General features: G+C 31.2%; 1 protein-coding gene and 1 non-coding gene across 4 annotated transcripts in view; one reads left to right on the top strand and one right to left on the bottom strand.

Annotated features, from left to right (window-relative positions):
* Positions 1–490: 490 nt before the first annotated feature.
* The window catches only part of LOC117177854 (angiopoietin-2), a 275,542-nt gene continuing 250,614 nt past the window's right edge, over positions 491–25,418 (bottom strand). For all 3 annotated transcript variants that reach the window (XM_033368873.1, XM_033368874.1, XM_033368875.1), the window contains 4 exons: positions 24,233–24,420; positions 11,751–11,894; positions 8,423–8,547; positions 491–4,796 (listed from right to left, as the gene is read on the bottom strand). In XM_033368873.1, the coding sequence (XP_033224764.1) occupies positions 4,705–4,796; positions 8,423–8,547; positions 11,751–11,894; positions 24,233–24,420 (549 nt within the window). In that variant the 3' untranslated portion in view covers positions 491–4,704. The remainder of the gene's footprint in view (positions 4,797–8,422; positions 8,548–11,750; positions 11,895–24,232; positions 24,421–25,418) is intronic.
* On the top strand, positions 8,090–8,173 carry Trnal-uaa. Its single transcript has one exon. It is a non-coding gene; the product is annotated as a tRNA-Leu (tRNA).

The following is a 25,418-nucleotide window of genomic DNA, read 5'->3' as shown; positions in this document are numbered from 1 at the left end:
ATATCGTTGATATATCGAGTAAAAAATATAAGATTTTACCTAAGAAGGGGCCCAGTGGGTAAAAAATTTGGAGACGTCTTTACGACATCGTTACGACATCTTTACGACAACTTTACGACATCCTATGTCCATGTCGTTTCGCTGTCTTTGCGATGTCGTAAGGACGTCGTCAGATCATGCGACTTATTTACGATATCGTAAAGACACCTTGAAGGCATGAACATAGGATGTCGTAAAGTTATCGTAAAGATGTCGTAACGATGTCGTAAGGACGTCGCTAAACTTTGTGCCCACTGGGGGGTGGGGGAGTTGGATATGCCCTGAATAAAAAAGAGTCTTATAACGTGATTAAAGACAAAGACATCATAAATATAAAATTCTTGATAATTATGCATTTATTATAAGAAGGATAGATTTTACAGGATTGAAAAAGACAACATTTGTATTTTACAAAAGATACATTTATTAAAGGACTTTTTACATCTTATTTTAATACTTAGTCATCTTCTTTATTTACAGTTATTTAATTTTTCATCCAAACAATAGACTAAGACAATTGTAAAGCTGCATTCGTAACTCATTTTAGTAAGGTCTTCTCAATCAGAAGAAATTGTAGAAAAGAGTGCAATATACAAAATTCGTCTACAAATTTTTATCCGTTTAAACCGGAGAATCTCATTTCCCACGGAAAAGTTCAAATTAAAGCATCTGCGAATAGAAGCTTATAAATATTAGTTACGAAGTTATTATAAATTTTTATAGAATTAAGTAAGTATTATTCATACTCTCAATATAATTTAAATATTATACATTCCATTTTACTTAAATTCTGAAGTTCCTCTAAGGACAGGGAGGCATTTTTTAAAAAGCTTTACATGCTTTTAGTAAGGAATAGCCTTTTCAGAAAACAGACGTTCTTTCACTGCAGTGACTGAATCCAATAAAATAAAAAAGAAACAGAAAGGGTCCTGCTAGTTCTATTATTCGTGCCAGAATAAACATACCAAGGGTGATGACTTGTGAGAAGGGAAGAAGTGAGGGTGATTTTCCAGGAAAAAATGACGTGCGCATGTTTTATACAGTAGAAAAATTAAAATTAATATTGTGTATATTGTATAATCTTTCTGTGTGCGACCCTTAAAGAAATGCTGAAACCGCTGTTTTACGTTAGCGTCCACTACAAATTATTTACTCTTGCAGTTTAAGAATTTCTTGGAAAAAGCTTGTAAATCATTTGGACATTGCATCATTGTCCCGATAGCCTCAATTCATTAAACACTAAGCTTACTACATCTAATCCATTATTGATTAACCGCACGCTGGTTGAGCGAATCTCTTAAAAAAAAGTAAAATATACATTTGAGCGACAATAAGTGAAGACAATACAAAATTTAATAAATTATTCACCTGTTTTACCAGCTGCTACAACTACTTTGATCATTCTTAATAATTAATATATATTAGTTTTATAGAGTTTTTTTAATTTGCTCAACCACGTTTCCAAATAAGAGGAAAATGTACACAAAATTCTAGGAGTTTTCAATACAACGATGAATATGCAGTTTTAAAATCATTCTTTTTTAAATTCGAGTTTTTAAAAATATTTCAAATAAAAGCTATTCTAATAATCCATCGTTATATTGAAAAATTTTTTAGCTGACTTCTAACTTCTCGTCTTGGCCTTTCCTCAAGATAAAATCAGTGAAGAAATTATCAACCGTCACAAGTAAAACATAACAGTAACAATTTATAAGCACCGGTGTGGTTTTTCGTCAAAAATTTCTAAAAGTGCAATTCACCAATTAAACTGTTGATGTAAAAACTTAACAATTTGGATTTTTCGTATAATTTTTGAAACTGTTTTCATGAAAAGCTGCGTTTAGCGGCCCTTATATAAACTGGAAACCATTACTGATATCATGACCACATTTTTCATTCGACAAAGTCATGCCTTACGATATTAAAATATTAAAATACTGTGAGATGGCTTATGCAGATTAAATCGCAGAGGATCTTTGAACCAAAAACTGCATAATTACAATCGCTGCCTAGAATTTGGATCTACTTAAACAAAATCTAGGCACTTTTACAAAATGACGCATTCACTTAAAATGAAATTTCTAGAGAGAAATTACTTAAGGGCTCTGGAAATCAAGGCAAAATCGTAAAAATAAGATATAGGGCGAAAGGTGAAGCTATTTTGTCTAACTTGTTGCATAAATACTCTAAAGAGTATAAAAACTATCGGTACAGGCCGCTTTTTTCGAAAAATTATATTTTTTATGTAAAAATTAAAAGAAAAAAATTTTCCTCGACACCATCGTTGTAGTAATGTGTTCTACTATTCAGCGAAGCAGGGAGCAGGCCATGCCATTTTAGAGCTCAGATTTTCCTTTCGACAATCCTAGCGGGAAAAGAAAAAAGTGCTTGGAATTAATATGACTAACAGTGATTCATTCAAGTGCGAACACACCGTATACGAAAACTATTATATATAATAGTATGTACATAATATTTTTTAATACAAGAGATGAATTAATGCTCAAAGAAACAGGTGACTTTTCAACCAAAAAGAAGACTTTTGTAAAAAAATTGTGCACTTTTTTCAAGAAAATAAATTTAATTATGAGAAGACAGTGAGATTTGCAATACAGAATGTTAATTTTTAAAGACAAAGAGTTAATTTCGACCGAAAAATACTAATTTTCCAACGAAATGATGTAAGGTTCAACAGAAAATAATGACTTTTTAAGAACATAGTTGCTTTTTGTATAGCAAGCAAAAGAATTGTAATAAATTCAACCAAGAATTTGTATTTGCAAATAAGAAGATTAATTTTGCACGGAAAAAGACCAATTTGTACAAAAAAAAATGTTTTGTCAACTCAATATATCTTAATTTTCAAACAAAAAATACGATTTTTAAATTTGTCATAATGTTCAATAATAAATGATTAAAATGTTTAAAGAAAAACTGACCAAGATTTCGAAAAGTGAATTAAGATATTCTAATTAGGGGACTTTCTTGTCCTTTCGATGAAACGTTATCTCGGAAACCTGTTAGTGCATGAGGACTTCTTCCTGCGTTACTGTTCTTTCATGCAGAAAGGAAGATACGCAATTACATTTCATATTTCTATATATGCTTGCAAAATTAACATTTGAAACCTTTGTGTGCAAGCCCTCGCTTCGTCAACAAAACGGAGCGTTAGACTTATAGACTTCTATATAACCGGTTATTGTAGACAGCCCCTGAGTTGTGCAAACATGTAAAATTTGTGTATAATCTGTTAAATTTTCGGAGGAAATAGGGCCACACAGATAATTGATGTCTTGCATGTTTGTACAGTCTGCCTTTTTATACAGAGAGCTTGTATGCTGGCATTTAATGTACAAGGTACTACTTTAGGAGTAAGTTTCCGAAAATTGTACCCTTTAGGAAGTCACATACTCAAATAGGTAGGGGCCCCTAGTTTTCGTATACGGTGTGTTCGCCCCTGAATGAATTACTTTAGGTCATAGTAGTACCAGGCCTTTTTTTCTTTTCTTGCTAGGATCGCCCAAAGGAAAATCTGAGCTCTAAAATGGCCTTACTTGCTCCCTGCTACGCTGAATAGTAGGACACATTACTACAACGATGGTGTCGAGGAAAATTTCTTTCTTCTAATTTTTACATGAAAAATATAATTTTTCCGAAAAAAGCAACCTTTACCGACAGTTTTTATACTCATTAGAGTGTTTATACAAAAAATAAGACAAAAATGGCTTCATAGTTTGCCCTGAATCGTATTTCTACGATTTTGCCTCAATTTCCAGGGCCCTTAAGGCCCTTGGCTATCCTCGAGAAATTCTGATCGTAAAACTGTGGTCAAGCGAAGGAACCGTTCTGTCTAGTTTTTACACATAATCTAAAGATTACAAAGGTTTTCGGAAAAGCCCGCTTTTTCCGGAGAAACTTCTATTTTTTATGTAATCGAAATAAGACAATTCATCCTATTTCCGGCATCACGGTACATGGAGTGCTCAGTAAGCCACTGCATGGTTAAACTACGCCTCTAGGTCTTGGCGTGAAACATCAATGAGATGTATTGGCGGATTATTTGAATGTCGTTTCACGCACGCGCATATAGTATCACGTTTAAACCGCTATCTGAATTCAGAGGAAATTAAAGAGCGAGGCACTTGGCGAAAAAGGCACTTGGTGAACGTCTCGGTCAGAGATGATTAATATTCTCGGTTTTACCGAGGTAATTAATGATTTCGGTTTTACAGACTCCCTCTTTAGATGAATAGCGGAACAATTCACGCACCTTTTTCTCCGAAAAGACGGCATTTTCAGAAAATCATTGTACTGTTTCGATTATGTATAAAACAAATTAGACAAAGTGGCTTCTCCGTTTAGCCTCAGTTTTATCATATTAGTTACGCGACGATTTCCATAGGCCATAAGAATGAAATAGAGAATTGGAAAATTACAGAAATTGCTCACAAGAAATCATGTTTCTTTACAAATTGCCCTGCAGTTCCTTCGACTGTTCAGAGTAGCGAATGCAGGGGCGTGTAACCTTGCGAGTCCTTTCTCTCGATCGAAAAGTATATCTAGGGCCGCAGGCGACAGCCATTAACATTAGATACTTAAACAGAAAGTTATCTTAAGAAATAAAGGGCGCTAGTTGCTTTAGACTCTGGAGTAAAGTGATTTTTTTCACGCCGCAGTCACTGAACCTTTCGGTTTGATCATCATCGTGGCCTTCTTCAACGTATAATCCCACCCTCTCCAGCGGAACCAGACGATTCCTGAAACACAAAAAGTCGGTCTTTATCGGATGTTTTCCAATCCATTATTCAGGAGATTCCAGTTCTATTCGATTCGACATTCCATATATGGAAAAGAAATTTATGCTCTCTTGTACTATATTTTTCCATTTACGTTTTAATAGAAACTCAATTGGTTTTTTGTGTGGAGAAATTAAGTCTTAGGAAAGCGGTTAATATTTAGATATTGGATGCTCTGCCGGTACCGACAATTAAGTTTTTGACTGTTTTTTTTTCAACATACATTATTGATTAAAACTGTGTGTCCATCTAGAAAACTCGCATCAAAAAAACATTCTTGCCTTAGAGCATATATAACTTCGTTAAACATTGAGTTGCAAAGATTTTGCAGAAACAATTGAATATATGATGAAAGTGCTCTATTTAAACCCTATTTGAGATATTTTAGATGAATAGAGACAGATATATCATGTAAGAAAGTTGGGTGGAATTGCCGATTTTGACCAATTTTCATCACTGAACTTCGAATCGTTGCAGTTTTTCAGGAATTGAAGACAAATATTTTGATTTTCGTCTCGAGCATCAATTTACATTAAATGTAACCTGGTACTAGAGATAAAAATCGCAAATTTTTATTACGTACCTATAAACTGCAGCGATTCGAAGTTGAACAATGCTAATTTGCCAAATCGGTAATTTCGACCATTTTTCGCATTCTATGCTCATCAGTATTTACGAAAAAAAATTAAAAAAGGGCGTACCATATATGGTACATGGGTTTTAAGCTCAAAGAACGGCAGCAAAAGTTATTTTCGTTTTACGTGTGCAGCGTACCATATATGGTACTGTGGGCGGATTCGGGTTAAAGAAATATTTAATTGTCTTGTCTTAGGATGAAGATACTTTGAGCTGTAAAAAGACTGCAATAAAGCTATTTTTCAGTCCTCGAAAGTTTTAAGTTGTGACGTCACACTCGCGGCTCTCTGTATGCGACGCCATTTGAATAATTTGCATAAATTTCATGATGCGACAAGAGTTGAGTGATGTGACAAGTGCAATATCTGGAGTGAGTTATACCAGATAATGTATTTTCATGTAAAAAATACAGTGTGTACTTATGTTTGTTCTTTGAGCTTTCAGCTTTGGCAAAAACACAAGAACATGACAAAAAAAGTTTTTTTTTATTAATAGGGAAATATAAAAACAATTTCACTGTTTCAAATAAATATACCCTAGTAAAAGTTGTTTAAATATAAATTCGAATTTATGAAATTTTTTTTCATTTCCGTATTAATATATTTTTGTCTAATTCTAGCCTATCCTTGCTCTGAATTTTAGTTTTTATTTAGACTTAAGGGCTTACGATACTTAGAAAATTATCGATTTTACCAGTTTTAGGTTCCCGCCGCTTTTTTCCTAGAATAATAAATATTTTGTCTTAAAAATTTGGTGCATGACAACGAACATGCTATCGGACGTCCCCGCACACTTTTTGCGGGTTAATTAAACAAATTTAATTTTCAAAGTTTGATTGTGCGTGTATTTCGTGGTTATGTGTGTTACAATTCTCGCCCATAATTATTCTTGAGTGCTATCGGCAGCATCGGTACGACAGAGAACTACATTATCAAAATGACAGAGAGCAGAAAAATGATCTCAACCTCAAAATAGTGCAAAATAGTTATCATATCTTATAGCATCTCCGAATTCAGTTAAAAATTTTTTTCATGTTTGTGGAAAAAAAGTCGGGGTAACTGTACCCGATTGATCATATGACGAAGTATCACATGCCCTTAATTTAAGAAATCTTGACAACTGGTTTTTGAATTTAGAGTATTTCTTAATTTAAGTGCATATTCTGCTTTACGATCGAAAAATTTTCTATTGCAGGACTGAATTTCAGCTGTTTCTCTGACTTGCAGTTCCCCAGTGGGCACAAAATTTGGCGACGTTTTTACGACATCTTTACGACAACTTTACGACATCCTATGTCCATGTCGTTTTGGTGTCTTTGCGATATCGTAAAGACATCGTAAAATCATACGACATGTTTACGATTTCGTAAAGACATCTTAACGACATGGACATGGGATGTCATAAAGTTGTCGTAACCATGTAGTAATGATGTGGTAAAGACGTCACCAAATTTTGTGCCCACTGGGTCATTTTCAGTCTTTTTATCGGCTGAATTTCAGCCCTATCATCGTCTTATTTCTAGGCTATTATCCTACGCTGAATTTAAGCAGATATGGTCTTCTTTTGTTTACATCATAAATCATGACCGTTCTTGAACTTAAAATCAGACTTTGTTTTCAGGGTGTAAAAGGCGTTTTCGTAAGCTTTCCAAATGTTTATGGACAGTCTTTCGAATTAAATTTTTCACAAAATTATAAAGAATCTTGTCTTTCTATTTTTTTTTAATATGTTAGTTTCCTTCCTTAACGTGGTATTAACGCCTTGACTGTTAAACAAATAAGACTATGGAAAGTTGAGTATTTTGATAACAGCTTTTGTGATAATAAAAGACGAATTTAATCAATGGAAAACATGAGTTTTTTGTTGTTTTCATTTTTCGCTCAAAAATTAAAAAGTGAAGATAATTATTAAATGATAAGTAGATATTAAAGGTCAGTATCGAAATACGAAATTTTTTGAATCTGCGTCACATATATGCTACAGCTGTCATAATAATCGAGTGGTTGGGTGCAATAACCGTTATCTCGCATTTTTTTACGTCAGTTGTTTTTAATTTGTTCAGCTAATCTTCATGTAGATACGTGCACAAGATATGAAAAATGAGTGACGTCAAATAATGCAGGAAAACCGTGATGAGGCTATACATTGTGACGGACAGCTGCGAAGAGGAGAGAGGGTGGGAGTTGCATAATGATATGCCTAAACTTTTTAAAACAATTATCATGAAAAATTATTATTTTAAACTAGAATTGAAGAATGGAAGAGTGAGGGGGGGGGGGGCAACTGGCCACACTTTTTAAAACCATTATTAGGAATAATTATTATTTTAAACTAGAGTTGATAAAAAATGGGGATTTGGAAAAAACAAAAGGTGAAAAACTATTTTAAAACATGTCTATGAAACATTATTATTTTAAAGTGGAGCAGAAAAAAGAGAAGGGGGAAGTGTGGCAGCAAAAGAATTGCTAAAAATGCTTTGAAACCGTTTGAATGAAAAATTATTATTCCATAATCTACAGACCTCTATTGATTACAAGTAAAATATTTTTGTAGAATACATTCAAAACGGCAGAAAAGAAAAACATTTTCATAATTCTAATATTTAATTGTTCAAGTTGGCTAGGTTGGCCGAGCGGTCTAAGGCGCCAGACTTAAGTTCTGGTTCCCAACTGGGAGCGTGGGTTCGAACCCCACACTTAGCAAATTTTTTTATTATCTAGTTTCTTCTATTCCGCTTACAAAAAACGATCTAAAATTTTGCAGATTCCTTTTGCATGAATCAAGGATTGAGTAGGACAGCAGTGACGAAATAAAAAAGTTTGACTTACTTGTTCATGGGCAAAAAGAAACTCTCAAATAAATATTGAAATATAATTAATATTCGCAAATGAAAGCAAAGATAAACACATCTGCGATTCATAAAGTGAAGTGGTACTCGACTGAACACTCACCTTGTCGTGCTGTGAGGTCCTGAGGATCATTCAAATAGAGACCATTGAGTCCACGTCCACAGGACTTCCACCACCAGCCACCCTTGAGCATTGAAGCACAATTCAAGGATGACCTGTCGTTGTCCCTGCAAGTCATTTCATCATTTTTCAATTTTATTTACGCTTACGAACTTTTGTAAATTGTAATACAAGATTCAAATAAAATAGGAATATATTCAATTAATATGATAATATTAAATAATTTATTAAATTTTTTTTACCAAATTTAATCAATTCATTTTTCATAAAAAGTTGAAAAAAAGAGTTTAACTAGTTTAATTCCGTGTATTAATCATACCTCGGATGGCAGTTAGAAAATTACTTTTCGGTTTAAGTTTTTTTAAAATAAATACTTTTTTGTTTAGAACTATTTTATGAAAGTTTTATCACTATTCTGTTTTATAAAAAAATATTTTAGTTTCCCTTTTATAAACAACTTTATGGATAGGTACATACTTACTGCGCTTTTGCAAATCTGTGTTTAAAAGCTCTATGCCTATTTTTACAAAAAAATTAGTAGAAATCAAAAACGTTGTGCCTTAAATTAAGACTAGACTTTCATTTAATTTATTATTTATTATAGCACACTAAAGATTTAATTTAAATGAATTTAATTTATATTTGCGGGTTATAAAATACTAAAAATAAGCGAGTTTCATAATTAAATATAACTTTCAACATGCTTTTCTAATAATTTATTCAAATTATAACCATGTTTAACGATTGAATCATATGTATACATTTTGAAAAAAGTTAAATATATCGAACTTGCAATTGCTTCAGTTTGAACCAAAGAAACATGTTATAATTTTGCTTTTCCGGATTTTTCGTGTGATTTAGGAATATTTTTCTCGCTATTTAGGAACGTTTTAAACAATACGAGAAAAATTTACCCGCGAAAAAAGGGAAAGCATGTCTCCTTGGTCCAAGCTGAAGAAATTTTAGGTTCGAAATATTCAACTTTTTAAAAAAAAGTTTACATTTAACAAAATCCAAGAAAACATATGTTTTCAAAAATATTAAAAACAAATTAAGGTAGACAAACAACGTTTTTTACTCATATAATTTAATTCAAATAATAACCTACAGTATGTTTGAAACCTCCTGCGATAATGCTGTAGGTATACAATTACGAGCGGCATATATTATTATTATTATTATTATTATTATTATTATTATTATTAACTAGCATAATTTTAAGAATTCACTAAAAAAATTTAAAAATGCAGGTTCGATCGTATTTGATATTTTTTATCATTTTCCAAATATTCTATATACATGGATTTTTGCAAAATGTAACTATTCCTATTTTCATTATTTGACTTTAAACATATGATGGGTATCATTTTCATATGATCTTCCAATGTTATGGAAAAATTTATTTATGTCGTTTTAAAAAGTAATAAAAATAAATGATAATTTGCCACTTTTTAGCTGAAATTGTTTGAAAAAAATTAATTCTCGTGAATAACATTTATTATTCCGTTATTTTTCATTAGAAAAATTTCGAATAAGTGGAGGAATTGAAAGCTTCTTAATCATTCAGGTAGATGCCGTGCCAAAAATCACACGTCTAAGAAAAATAGCTTCACATCAAAATAATATTAATGATGATTGGATTGATTGGATTGTATCAGCTAATGATGATGTAATTTTATATTAAAAAAAAAATTATTTCTAAAAGAAAATTTTTTCGCAATAGGATTTTTTCTTACTGTTACTTATTACCAATTTTTGAAAAAGGGCTGAATTCCAATTATTAATAGGTTATTTTTCCGGAGAAAACTTTCTCTACAATTCTACGTTTTTCAATTTTGAAAGTAATTTTTCGTATAGCTGAAATTTTCAAAACAAGTTTTCTTAAAGAAAGAGTTTTTTAATCAAATAACTATGTTTGGAAATTAGTTACTTGTGTTCAAACTGGAAACATTAAAGTTGCAAGAAATTTTTCCCTCTAAAAAATAAATCATGATTTATTAAAATCCAATCGTTTGTTAAAAATTGGCAATAATTGACGATAAGAAAAATATACTAAAGCTATTGTTTGAATAATTGTTGCTGGCAAGATTCAAACTTTTTTAATACCAAATTATGTTTTTTCTTTAAAAAACATGCCTTATAATATTATTTAAATTCTTAAAATTATAAAAGTTTTTTTTACTAGATACCTGATTTTTGGCATAATAACTACCTTAAATACTTTTGCAATTTAGTTTCTTTTTTAATGGATAATTCTCTTTTAGTTTCCCTCAAAAGTAAATGATTTCCACCCCGTACGATATCCACTCAATTGTCTGTGCGGAATATACACATTTTTCCCCCATGAAATGCAACATTTCTGAAATGTATTTTGATTAAAATATGTAGAATATCAGAAAACATAAAGATTCACAAACATCTGTGCGTCAAAAAACCACTCTATAGAAATCTCGAATGTTCGCTTTCTTTCAAAATCCTATTTCAGTATAACTATCAAAATATTATTAACGCGAAGAATTTTTTTAGCCATTAACAGTCTACTTACAAAAAAAAAAACAAGTCGATCTCTAATCATTCTAAAGTTTTCTGTTATTCTGGTACCTTTAAATTGCGCAGTTTAGGGATCGCACTTTTCAATGGCAAAAACAATTTTTATGATAAAAAGAAATCAAACTAATATGTACTGCGTTGGTTTGTATAATATAAATGAGAATACATTGTAATCCGGCACGAATATTCGAGAAATTATTGACTTTTGTTAAATTGCCTCTTATTACTGTATGACAGTTTTCGCACACTTACATCCATGATGGAATTTATCTGAAAGTGACTCTAGGGTGGACTTTACAATTATTGTATTTTATGATGTTTTACTTTGTATAAAATCTCCGAAAAAATAGCTAATATTGTTAAATTAATTCTTATTTTATTGATACGATTGAATATGAATATAATTGTCAGTAGGTACGTCTGAATTTCCAGTAATATACTATAAATTATGGAATTGGGATATTTTGAAAACATCTTTGGCATATAAAATTGAGACATCAATAGGATATTCTGAGGATAGTCTGAAATATCCTTGGGACATTCCAGGGCTATCAAGATTTCCGCCCTGTACGATATTATTTGCGATATCTCTAGGATCTCCTGGGATATGCCCACGATATCCTGGGAGATAAATGGAATATCCCGCCGATATCTCATGCTGTGAGCGTTGTAATTTGAAAATGATTTCGCAGTTATATAATAAAATTATATATTTTGTATTACTTTTAAATTATTTTTAGGTTTGAAAAGTGATGCTTACCTATTATAAGTTGAGAATGGACTGTTATTCGATCCATACCATGGGTCATTTAGAGAGTCACCTGCATTTCCCTCATATCCATCGATCTCCAATTTATAATACTCTCCTTCAGAGTAAATCTTGAAATGAGAATATTGAGCATACCTGAAACAGAAAGATACTTCTCTTTGTAATGACCAGTGCCTGCTCGGAAGCAACAACTCGTAAATTTGTGAGATTCTAGATTCTTGTTGTCGGACACAGGATGAGAGTTTAATCGGGAGGTGAGCAACTTTCTAATTTGCAGATTCAAATTCAGTTCAAGATAAGATTGGAGAAAATGAATATTAAATACGGTATTTTATTATCCTTTTTAATCACCGAAATGACTATCTTTTATTAATTACCAAAAATAATTAATAATCTACAATTCTCACTCTTTCCTATAACGAAATTTTTTAATCTTTAAGCACAATTTAAACTTTTAACTTGTAATCTTTCAATCTTGATATTGGCTTGTGTTAATAGTTTTTTCAGATTTCTCCAATGAAAGTATCTCAGTTTATCGACGAGTCATCCATTATATCAATAGTAACTGACTGAACAACATTTGAGGGTCCGGATTAAGTTAATTGATCCGAGTGACCTATTCAAAATTCACCTTGAGTTTGTAAGGTGATAGCGCCGTCCAGAGGGCAAGGGAATTCAGCTAATGCTTTTTTTAACGCAGAATTTAATCATCTAGCCAATGGTTTTTTATAAATGTTTTTATGTATATTTAGGGCGGCGCTATCGGCTTTCAAATTGGTCCGATACTATCCGTCAGTAGTGTAAAACTAAATTTGTTTTTAATACTTTAAAACGATATTAAGGCCGTACTGCTTTGTTTATTATTCAACTTTGTGTATATTTTGGGGACTTTCGATTTTTTCAGACCAAGAAAATAACCCACGTGTGTACTGTATATCAGTTAGTCAATGGTCAATGGTTTCCGTTCTAGTGATACCGGCTTTGAAATGACATACGAGTATAAGATGACAGCTGTAAAAGTAATCAGTCTGATTGTAAATAAAAGGACATGACTCAATATGATAGCAACAAGAATACAAACATTTTCTTTATCTAAATATTCTTTTGAGCCTATTTTGGAATCATTTTTTAAATTGTATTCTTAACCCTATTTTTATTTAGTGGAAAAGAAGGTTTGAAAAAAGGTATAAATTTATGGAGTCCTGATTATCAATTTTCATTTGAATCATGATATATTGATATTGAGAATTTTCTAAATCTGTCTACTATTTCACACTTTCCCATCAGTAAATTTCTATAACTCAGAAACATCTGCGTAAATTGAATGTTATAATTATACTATTCGGTGTACGAGAATCATTAGCTACCGTATAATTTCCAGTTCGTTATATATATCACCTATCTCACGGTTGTGAGACGTGGTTGTGGCTGAAATTTTAACGCGATTTCGCTGGAAGCAGGTGCAATTTTTCAGATTAGCACCCGCTCCCGGCGAAATTCTGCGGTTGTCCTTATGACAAATTTTTAATTATATATATATATACATAGATATGTGACGTGTGCCAAAGAAAGGGGGCTTCTCTGAAAAGTGCGATTTTTCAGGGCGAGCGGTTGAAGTCGACGCGATAGATGCGACTTTTAGGAGAGAGGGAAGCCTCACGAAATCTTCCCTTTCCACTTACCAATGCATTCATACTGAAAGAGATAGGTGATGGACGCGGCTCATGTACGGGATATAGATGAGACGCGTAGATGGGGTGGTGAGTGGTGGGAGGTGTTTCACGAAATGTCGAGCTCTCGAGTCAAAGCCCAATTTCTCGCCGAATAACTCAATTATTAGCAGTAAGCCCCCTTTCTTCGGCGCACGTCACACACACACACACACACGCGCGCGCGCGACGTTTTGTGATTTACAAGTTTTTAGTGTGCAGTGCAGCATTCCGCATTGAAAAGTCGTTAACTGGATGAGATATGTAGAGTTTCAAGCACCCATGAGTGTAAAACTTTCTTGTTATAACTGTCACTAGCTGAACTTCTGCTGGAACACTAAAGTTTAGACATTGGAGACAGTGGAAACTGTAGTGGCAATAAAGTCTAATTGGCGTTGTTTTTATAGCTAAATTTTTTTGTGGTTTATAATATTGGTTTCATCATTAGTAGTGTGATGCTCCAATTTATGATAAGCATCCAATACTAAAACAGCTTATATAGATTTGACGAATTAATGTTAAAAAGAATTTTAATTACAATTTTGTTACGGAAAATTTTATTATAATTAATTAATTAAATTACTCATCAATTACTTATATCTGGGCATGCGGGTAAATATCTATTTTATCTTGGGCTAAACTTTTCTCTAGTTTGTAATTTTAATTCTATAAAAATCTGTATATTGAAATATGGTTTCTTTGACGCCTAAGCATGTTAAGTATTTAAATAATTACAAGTATTAAGCGTAACATATTTCAAACATTTTCTACAGTAGAAATACCAGGGCACTTGTAAACCAAAAAACCATTTTTTTATCCTTCACAAAGACGTGAATATCAAGTGAGCCCTAGGGTACATTAAATAAAAATCGACTTTCAATCTTTGGTGAACGATCCACCCCAATTTTTTCGTTTTCCCGAAAAGCTCAGTTTTCGAAAAAATGGAAAAAGTAGTACTTTATTACCATTGAATTTTACCTTCAAAAAAATATCCTTTTTCTTCGCTCTGCTTGAAATCAAACCACGCATGTCTACCGATTTCTGGTCTGATTCTCTTACCACTAAGCTATTGGAGAGATCGAAAGAACGACCTTTTGTCACAGTTATGCCAAACGGGAAAGTTTTCTGCAATATCAGTCATAAGATTTAAGAAATCTGTATTATCATCGAGGATGGTATTGGCCGATCAAAATAAGATACTAACCACATTACGCGAAAATATAAATCCACACTATCGAACTAAGATACCCCTCAAATTCAAAATTTTTCATTTTTCTAAAATTTAAATATTGAATTTTGTCTATGAAAAAGATCCCTCTCCTTCGCTCCGCTGGGAATCGAACCATAGGTCTACCGACTGCCGATCGGGTGCTCTTACCAATAAGCTAGTTGATAGATCGAAAGAAGAAACTTTTTCACATACATGCCAAATGGCAAGATTTTCTGTGATATGAGTCATAAGATTTGAGGTTATTTTAGATCGAAAATGTGGATTTCTATTTATACGTAATGTGATTAGTTTAATCAAATATTCTTTTTAACGAAAACAATTTTTCTTATTTCAAGAAGTAGTTTTTTTCAAATAAAAAACACACTTTTGTTATAAGCCAAATATCTTTAGATCAAGAAACTATTTGATGGAACGTATTCACTACTGCATTTCTTTGAATCAAGTGATCTTTTTTCAGTGTATCTTCATCTGATCGTTCATTACCATACCCGATGATAATACAGATTCAATACATCTTGTACTTTATTACCTGTCCATAAATTAAAGTTCAGTCACTTTTCAAGGGATTTTCAAAGAATAACTTCCATCCAGTAACTTTTAATTTTGACCCTCCGATGCCCGATTATTGTGCACGGAAAATATTTATATGAAATTATGTATTTTAGACTAATTTTCAATTGTTCATTTAGTTTCTATTTGTATAATTTTTTGTCTACTAAATCGTGATAAGTTAATACTTTCTGTAATTAACGATACAATTAACGAATGTTGGGGTCAATATTTTTTTGCTTAAGATGTTTTGCAATCATTTAAACAATTTTTATTTGTTTGCACAATTTTTTTGCACAATTTTTTTGCACAATAGTTTGCAGTAATTTTTAAAATTAATATAACTTAAGCCTTTTCATAGGAAAGGTCGAGAACATTCTATTTTTTTCCTCCAATTTTTCACACTAATTATCTTAATAATTAATATTTTCTTATCACAACAAATTAGATCTGATGAATGAACTATTCATAACGTACTGATAAACAATATTCAACAGAAAATTATTGTTTGAACAATTAGGGTGAAGGTTCTGAGATAAAATATTAAATAATAAACGACGTCGTGCAAAAGAAAAAAAAATGTATGCACCTTTCCTATTAAAGCGGCAATTAAATAATTATTAACTGTTCAAATAATTGCAAAGTTTTCGGTATGAGATATATCAAACTAAAACAAACAAATTTCAATTTTATCGTTCGTTGATGGAGTCTCTCGTTTCAGAGAATACAGTGAACCCTAGATACGAGGCCCCTGATAGAGTTTTTCCGAGAACTGACGCCGAGCCGTAAGTTGGAGTAAAAGGAGCTGCGCGGGGTGAGCGGCGGTCGCTCAGGCGTGAACAAACGAAAGCGTTTTCTACAAAACGGTCCTCTATCTAGGTAATCCTCCACTAAGGTCGACCCCAAAATCGGTCTCGTATCAGAGTTTCACTGTATTAATAATATAAAATAATTAAAGGTTAGTGCAAAAATATTTCTAAACTCAAATCACTTACCGAAAAATAATTCGTGTTGCAAAAATTCAAAAAAATACCGACTGCAGCATGAATTTGTCATAGAATTGGTATTTTGTATTTTTAGGGCAAAATTAAAACTTACTGATTGGAAATTATACTTTTTAACATTTCTTAAGAAGCAAATAAACTTTAATTCACAAAAAGTTTAAAAAAAGTACTTTTTTCTCCATTTTTTCAAAAACTGAGCTTTTCCCATGTAAAATCCCATGTTAATATCCAAGGCCCGCGGCAGTACAGATATAATAGGTACGGGGGTACTCATTTGCTTCAAACTTATTGGAAGGCATTTTTTCTGGAAATCGAACAGATTGACCAATAGGGAAGGGGGGGGGGTCTTTCATGAAAAAATATAAGTGATATAAATTTAGAACACCCTAGTTGGCCCCTTCCTTAAGGGATGTCACATATTATAACATTATTTGCCCTGAATGGAAAGAAAAATTCCATAGTTTTCTTTTATGAAATGTTTCCGATTCACTAAAAATATTTGAAAAAATTAAAAAATGCTAGGAATTTCATATTAGTTTTAGATTCTATGTGAACATTATAAACAACTTTGTTAAAAAGAAAAATGATCGCAGAAAATATAATTCCATATACACATAACATCAGATCAATCTTGGTATTTCAAGAATATTATTGATTTATCGCTAATTTCTAATTCATTACCAGTTTATGATTGAAATATATCTTCGCTTGTGAATTATCGCTGATATTGATGCCGAGACGTTGAACAAGCTTTATGTGGCAATTTCGTATTCAGGCCAATTTCGATGTCATTAACTTGACTGTTTCGTGTCAGGACGAGATCGCGTGTTCACCGTGTGATAAAAATCGTCTATGAAGTGTAGTGTTGAAATTCGAATGTAGAAAGGAAGATGATCCTTTTTTTAAATCTTTGAATCAAGAATCGTGGGCATTTATAATACAAATTATCCTAATACAGGTTATAAAAGAAAGATGGAAAATTTAATTAGCAAGTTCTTTCATTGGAAAATAGCATCAGCAAAAATTAAAATAAAACATCAAGGGTCAAGTTTCTTTTCTAATAATGAGCCTATATTATCGTAATCAATTATCAAGGTTTTTAAATCATTAACTTAGGTACGTCCACTTTGATTTAGAGATATTTCATTAGATTCTCTTATTGATAATGAAATTGTGCTTAATAGAAATGAAGCAAAATAGTTCAGTGAACTTTGCCAGTGTCGCCAGAGGGCAAATCAAGATTATATAATAAAAATCTTTACATATTCGAAGTTCGAACATAGTGGATGACGATAAGAACAGATATTGTCAGTCTGCACGAGCTTCTGGCGTAACTTATTACTCGAATCCAGTAGGCAACTATATATTTGTTCGCGTAATCGATGCTTCCAGGACCTTTAAAGGTATTGGCAAATCGCAAGATGAATCTGCTCACAAGAAGTAGTTAACCGAGACATGAACTAATTTGTACAAAACTTAGATTCCTTCCTCCACTTTAAATCAAGATCTGGACTCCCCTGTCATAATCAGAACTAAATTGATTTTCGTACAGAAAGACATTACTTCAGCAAAAAAAAACTTTTCAGCCATTTTTAAGGAATTATGGTATATTATAATCGAGGGGGAAACAACTCTGGTAATCCGCAGGACCACTCCACAGTGGCTAAGGAAGACATTTTGGCGAACAAATTAAACTTCAAGTTGCGGATTTCATCAAATCACGACATTTTCGGACTCGCTGATAGATTTTTCGATGTTTTTATGCGAGGTATAAAAAATATTTTATTAACGAAATTGTTCAGCATGAAAACAACCTACAAATTATGTTAAGCCTTTTGTTTACAAGACGCACATTTTTGTTTTATTCGTGACAAATTCGAATAAAAATCATTAACCTCAAATTTAAATTTAAAGAATTTTGTTAAAAAAAATTATAGTAATAATTAATAAATTAGAACGAAAAAGAAAAAATATGCCCGCTGCGTGGGCACATTCTTATTGCGCGCGGCGCTTCGCGCAAAGTTTGAGCGCGCCTGCGGCGCGCGGGCACGCTCTCGCGCTCTTTTTCGTACGTTTAATGCGTACACTTTAACTAAATGTTTTCAAATATCGTAAATACTATAAATTAAATCGAAAACTATGATTTAAACTTCTAAGGAATTACAGCCATAAATTGCAACTGAAATTCTTTTCGATTTATTTTTAAAGAATGTTCTTAAAGCACCTACCTACGGCTTTGACGATTATATTCTCATTACGAAACTCACGCTTCGCTCTCGATAATATGTTTCCAATTAAAAATTTTCATTAAGATAATTTGTAAATTTGGTTAAAATATACTAAAAACAATGCTTTAAGCTTATGGATCTCTTAAAAAACCAAAATTGCATATTTCTGAAAATGATGCAGCTTTTGAAACTGAACATTTTCAAAATTTTCAAAAGTATATCCCTTCGAGAAATAATCAATTGAGATCTGTAAGAAGCAATATAACTAATAGCTCAATCGTTCTGAATCTTGTTTCTTAATTGTGCCAAAACGATTGACAACGATTGAGCATTGTGCATTTGCAATTGTTTCCAATGGGGTATTTGAAATATGCCACGTGATGGCAGCACTTTTGTCCGGCGGGAATTATTTAAAGACAGTTATTTACTTTTTTGCAATGATATAAATTTGAAACAGTATATATTATGAAACAAAGTGAACAAAACTTTTGTAAATAATTCTTACCAGATAAAAGTGGCGCTACGGAAAAAATGTGCTAATAGTATTTTATGTTAAAATTATAAAATGAGATAAACGATAAAAATGAAAAAGTTGATTTTGTAATAATGAAACAAAATTCTTATTTTTATTATGCGCTTGAAACAATTAAAAATTAAATTAGAAATAAAATATCTTTTTGCAGGAAGAGGTCTCAATTTTTAATTATTTACAATTATGAACACATAAATTCATCTTATAATAAAAAAGTTTTTATTAATTCAACTTTCTAAATTTTTAGTTTGTTGAAATATAAGTACTCAAAACGGTGGACAAAATTTTTTCTTAATTGAACAGTGAATTTACATCAATGTCGGTCAAGTTATATTCGGTAATCCTTAGAGTATCAATTCACTTTTTCCACTAATGATTCGCGTAAAACCGCGTTATAAATATTTAATTAAAACATTTAAAACAGCGTTTCGAGTTCAAACGTCCAGTAATATATGTAAAAATTACAAGCCTTCTAGAGACTTTTTATAAATAAAGCATTTGGAATTGCACAATATGGATTCAAAAGCCTTTAACTTTGTTTAGTTTAAAATTATGTCATGTCAAATTTATGTATGAAAAACGTACATTTTTAAGCTTGTTTCGATTTGATTTGAATGAGTAAAAATGTAGACTTCAAAAATAGCAATTTAAAATTCAGGCTTCTAAACTACTTACGTTTAAATTTAATCATTTCTTTATTTTAGCATTTCAAACTCAAAGTTTCAAAAAGTTCGTAAATTTCAAATTAAACTCTTATTCTGTGATATATTAAATGTCGAAAAACGTCCATACGGTTACATAAGATTTTATGAAATTATGAGAATGACAACTGGATAAAAAGACCAAAAACAAACTTTTTTTAAAAATATTTAATAACAAATGTGTCCAAAATTACAGAAATATGTGACCATTAATCACAATGTTTCAGGAGGGAGAGAATATAAAAAATGAATGTGCTTATGGAAAGAAAACCACTTGTTGCGATGAATTCCGCACGTATTCAATTCAATTTTGAACCTAATAAAACCTAAATGAATCTAATACTATAAATTAATAATTTGACACCTTTAAAATTGAAATATTTTATGAGTAGGCATTGCAAACCAAATTATTTGAAATATTCAAAATTGGATATTTTAAATATTTAAAACTAGAAATTTTCAAGAATTTTAAACCAAACTTATTTAAAAATTCAAAATTGTTATATTGGAAGAAACTCAAAACGATTGGATACGTTTTTGTACTAAAAATGTAATGAGCTACCTATAATTTATTTAGTCTGAGTTTCAAAATATTGGCACCATCCTACCTTCTATAATGTTTCCAATCGTTTTCAATTGGGTATCCAATCCATTATTATAAGTTAGAGGTTAAGTTTTCAATGCAGCATTTTGATTTTGCCCTAATTATTTACGTTCGGCTTTTTACTCTGTGAAGCAAACAAATTTTAACGATATGAATTTTAAAAGATTTAAACAAACGTTTTACAAAAATATACCCGCTAAATCAAACTGCCTACTTCATAAACATACTAGATCCCTGTCACATCGTTAAACGGTACGATTTTTACATGTTGTAAACCCATATACTTTTGACTTTTCATTCGGTATACATCCTAAACATTATATTTTTTTGTACTTAAAACATTTTTTAAAATTACTAAAAATTTAATATCTAACCAATAAACACGTGAGTGTCATGTGTGTTACAAACGAAAATTGCAGAGGGCACCGATTGGGAACAATTGACACAATTAGCAACAATTTAAACCGATACAACTTTTGATTACTCTTAATGGTTATTAATCGTGTTCAATCGATTATTTCTAGGAGGGATAACTTTTCTAATTTTTATCGAAATTGAACATTTAATTGGGATAATTTGCAATTCTTCTACCCATATATAAGAAACTTTCAGAATAAATTTTTAATTTGAAAACATTTTTTTTTCAAATTTTTAAAATGCTCTAGATTTTTTATTTTTGTTGGAAATATCTAATTAACGAACTTAACCTTAATTTTAGGAACCTTAAGAAGTGTATCAGAGGCTGATTTGATTGGACAAATCCTTCAAAAGTTAGCGTGGCTATAATATTAACGTAACCATACATACAGAAATGCAGACATACAAATAAAAGAGCTGGCAACGTTACATTTGTCAGGAATGAATTTTTTACTGCGTACTCAAAAAAAAAAAGGTGAATCGCTTGATAATTGCTAACTGGAGCCTAATTTGCCCTTGAAAATCTGTTGCTGAACCACAATACGATCGGTTATCAAAACTGTTAATACAAAGTAATCTGGATCATCCATGTAATCCAATTTAATCCTGGGTAATCCATTCTTAATCCATGTATATCGACTTGCAACACAGAAATTTTCTGGTTATATTCCTAGGTAATCCACTTGAATTTATGGATAATTTTTACATTCTCTTTCCGTTGTAATCTCCTTGTAATCGGGAGTAAGCTAAGTAGTCCGGCGTAATCCGAGCAATCAATTGTAATTGTAGGTTACACATTTTTAATTTGAAGTAATCTGGCGCAATCCACTGGTAATACACGTACTGTCCAATTGTAATCCTAGATAACACACTTGTAACCCTAGATAATCCACATATAACCCGAGACAATCCACGTGTAATAAGCGGCAATCCACTTGTAATATAAAGAAATCTAGTATAATTCACTTTTATCCTCGATAATCCACTTATAATTCGAAATAATCTAAGCAATCCACGGTAATGGTAATCCTAGGTGATCTACTTTGAAACCCAGGTCATCTATTTGCAATCCTGAGTAACCCGAGTAAAAATGCTCCGACTTGATTTCGACTTGGTTATTTCTTAATTTCGTCTCCAAGACTTGTCTTAAGTCGAGCCTTGTCTTGGCTAAGATGACATTTACTTATCTCAAAGCGAGCCTTGTCTTGACTCAGATGGCCGAACATTTTTCTGCTTATAAACGAGAATAAAACAAACAACATTTTCGGTATCATCGTGAAACAAATATATAGTACAAATTAAAATCCGTTACTAACTTGATTGACTATATATATTGTATAAAAAAATTCAAGATTGTTTAATCATTAACAAAGAGTAGCTTTTATGACAGTCAGAATGACCCTTTTTGATAGGACTGGTATAACTCGAAGTTATAAACCGCTCATGTTGAAGTCATAAAAATTCGACTCAAGAGATAAATGTATGTCTTTAAGACAAAGAAACTTGTCTCCAAGACATAAATTGAAGTCTGTCTCCGTCTCAAAAATGAGACATGCTCAAATCAAACTTTTATACTTCAGCGTGTCTTGGTTGGGGGAAATTCAAGCCGAATTCAACTCAAAGCATTTTTACTCGGGTATCCACTTGTACTACTAGATCCGAATTTTATTTCCCTGTAATCCGCAATAATTTAAGTAATCTGGGATAATTCGAGTAATCCAGTCTAATTGTCGGTTATCTACTTGTGATCGGAGGTAATCTATTTGTAGTCCGGAGTGATCCACCTCCGTCGGGCTGCACCCCGACGATTTTAGGAGCACCCCCCCCCCCCTCCCTTGATTAAAATAGAAACAGGCCAATGACTTTTTCCATATTTCTACATTTTTAAATTGAAAAATTAAAAGCTTATTGTTAAAAAAATTTTTAATTAGGCTTTAAACATATTTGAGAAATAATATCACAATCATGTGCTATACTAAAAAATATAAAAAGGTGATTGAAATTGAAAAATTCTGTAAAAAATTCTTCGGGATTCTACCATTTTATTAGAAAAATTAAAGACTCAATAGATAAGTTTGAATTGAATTCATTAAAAATTCAATAATTTTAGATTTAAACGATAGGTATAAATTAGAAAAATAGGAAATTCATAGTATTCAAAATTATTTTAAATTAGTTCAATTTAAAATATTTGAAAAAGGAAAATTGAAACTTGTAAATCTTAATAGCTGAGCATCCTTAAGTTTAAGGAATTTCCAAATTAAGTAATTTTAAATTGAAAGTGTTCGAATATAAAAATGTGGAATAAGGAGTGTTGAAAAAAGTAATTTTGGATTGAAAAATTGAAGATTATACAATTAAAAAATGAAACCTTTTAAAAATAACATAAAAATAAAAATCAATTTAATGGTAATAGAAATTCAACATTCTCTAATTAAATCTTTCAACATCTTACCATTTTTTAATTGAAAACGCTTCTAGTTTATTTCATTTAATTATCAATATACTCAAAATAAGGCCATTTCAAATTATAACCTTAACAGCTGTTAATAGTTGAGCATTATTAAGTTTGAGGCATTAGACAGTTTTAAATTAAAAGCAGTCGAAGTGGACAAGTTTATAATGAGAAGCGTTATAAATTGATTAATTAATGAAAAAAATTTAACTCTTAAAAATAAAAGCTCTATTATCTGAATAATTATAATTTAAAAAAAAATAAAAAATTAGTAATTTTAAAATAAAACATTGAAATTTCGACAATGTGAAATAAAAATAATTTTATATTAATCAAAGGCCTAGTTCAAACATAGGAAAAGTCCGTGCATGTATGTAGTAATGTTAGAACACGGTAGAGTTAAACGTATGGACAAAGCAAGGGGAGTGGGGAGCTGAAAAATAGAAACAGCGTGGATTTTAAAATTTCGAAAATTGGAATTAAACAAAATTTAATTTTTTTAATTTTAATACAAACCGATTTGGGTCGATCTCAATTAAAAATATTCTAAATGATATAGATTTTTTTTGTTGACATTTTTCAATATGGAACGATTAAAATTTGGCGATCAGAAATTTTAAAATAAAATCATTATGCAGATTAATTATTCAAGTTCTTAAGTCTTCAGTCTTAACTTTTTCATTTTTAGAAATTCCTAATTATCACGGCTGACAATGAGAAATTGTACAATATGAAACGTGATTATCATAAAACAAGGCTATTTCAAATACTTTAATTTAAAATCATTTTATTCAAAACGTTTTTAGTGAAAAATTTTCTTATATTTTAAGGCTACAAAACTAAACTGTAAAATCTTAAAGAATTTCATAGAAAAAGATACTATTCAATTAAAAAACAATCAATTTGAAAGTGTCAAACACATAAAGTTTGATTTGAAGTACTTCATAAATGTTTACAATTTTCAATTGTAAACATTAAATTTGTTCTGAGTAAAACATTGCTCATTTAAAAAATTTAAATAAATGAGAATAAAAATTTATTACCTCTTGTTACCCTCAAAGTCTTCAAGCTCGACCCTAAGCATGTAATCTTCATTATTCGTCAACATATAGATATTTTCATTTCCAAGCCAGAATTCCCTCGCGGGATCTCCAAATCCATTTTTGTAATCTGCCCAGTCTCTGTTGAAGTTTTCCCTGGGTTCTCCATAATCGTCCCTCCTTTGAATTATCTGCAAACAAGAAAATCATAAAAATAAATTCGGCATTTTAATAGTTCGATAAATTGAGGACAAGTTATTGAACATATTTTTTTGATACAAAACGATTTAAAATGCATTCTCTTGAGCAATCGATATGCTGAAGGTTATACATCTCAAGGACTTTAATATTTATTCGTTTTTCATCTTTGTTTCGAAATCTCGCATTAAAAATGGACGGATAAGAAATAATATAAAAAGACTGATTTTACTAGGCTGACTTAAACAATCATTGAGATAATTCTAAAAAGAGTAATTTACTGCTCGTTTAATTTATAAATATAGGTTTAAAAACATTATTATTTTATCCTTCTTGATCATTTTCATGTGGAATGTTTTTTTTTCTATTTATAATTATGTCTATTGCGTTTTAATCATTAGCTCAAGAGCTGAGAACTCAGAACGTGCAATTATTTATTAGTTCTAATAGTTAACTGATAAAAATATGGAAACTTTATTCAGGTAGAGAATTTATTTACAGTTAGGAAAACTAAACGGTTTTTGGAAAAAGTAAAGTTTCTTTTTGAAACCACCAACTACACTCCGATTCATATGGATTTTCATATGGACAATTGTCAGTAACATTAATATTTGATGTGTTGTTTATTGGCGTTTGATGATTATGATCAAGATTAATTGACTATGGATGCTTCAATTGAAATTGTGTCAAAACCCTGGCTAAAATTTAAAAAAATAGCATTCCACTCTTTTACTTATTTCGAAAGGCAGTGACTATGTGTAAAAAATTTCAGTATGAATAGCCAATTTTTTTCCACGATTCGCGAGCTCTGGAAAATAGACTATTTGTACTCACATTCCGTTACAAATAGCTACATTATTTCGGTCGATGGGCGAAGTAGTCGCCTAAGAAAATTATTATTACACCATTAAGCCATTTCCCTTTCGGGGTAGGCGTGACTCACTCGGCAGGGGAAAGGAGTAGTGTGTGGATGGGATAGAGATTTTTCAGA

The sequence above is a fragment of the Belonocnema kinseyi genome, chromosome 8, assembly GCF_010883055.1.
Source record: "Belonocnema kinseyi isolate 2016_QV_RU_SX_M_011 chromosome 8, B_treatae_v1, whole genome shotgun sequence".
Classification (NCBI taxonomy): Eukaryota; Metazoa; Arthropoda; class Insecta; order Hymenoptera; family Cynipidae; genus Belonocnema; species Belonocnema kinseyi.
Note: the sequence above shows the minus strand (reverse complement) of the source record. Positions and strands in the feature narration are given on the sequence as shown.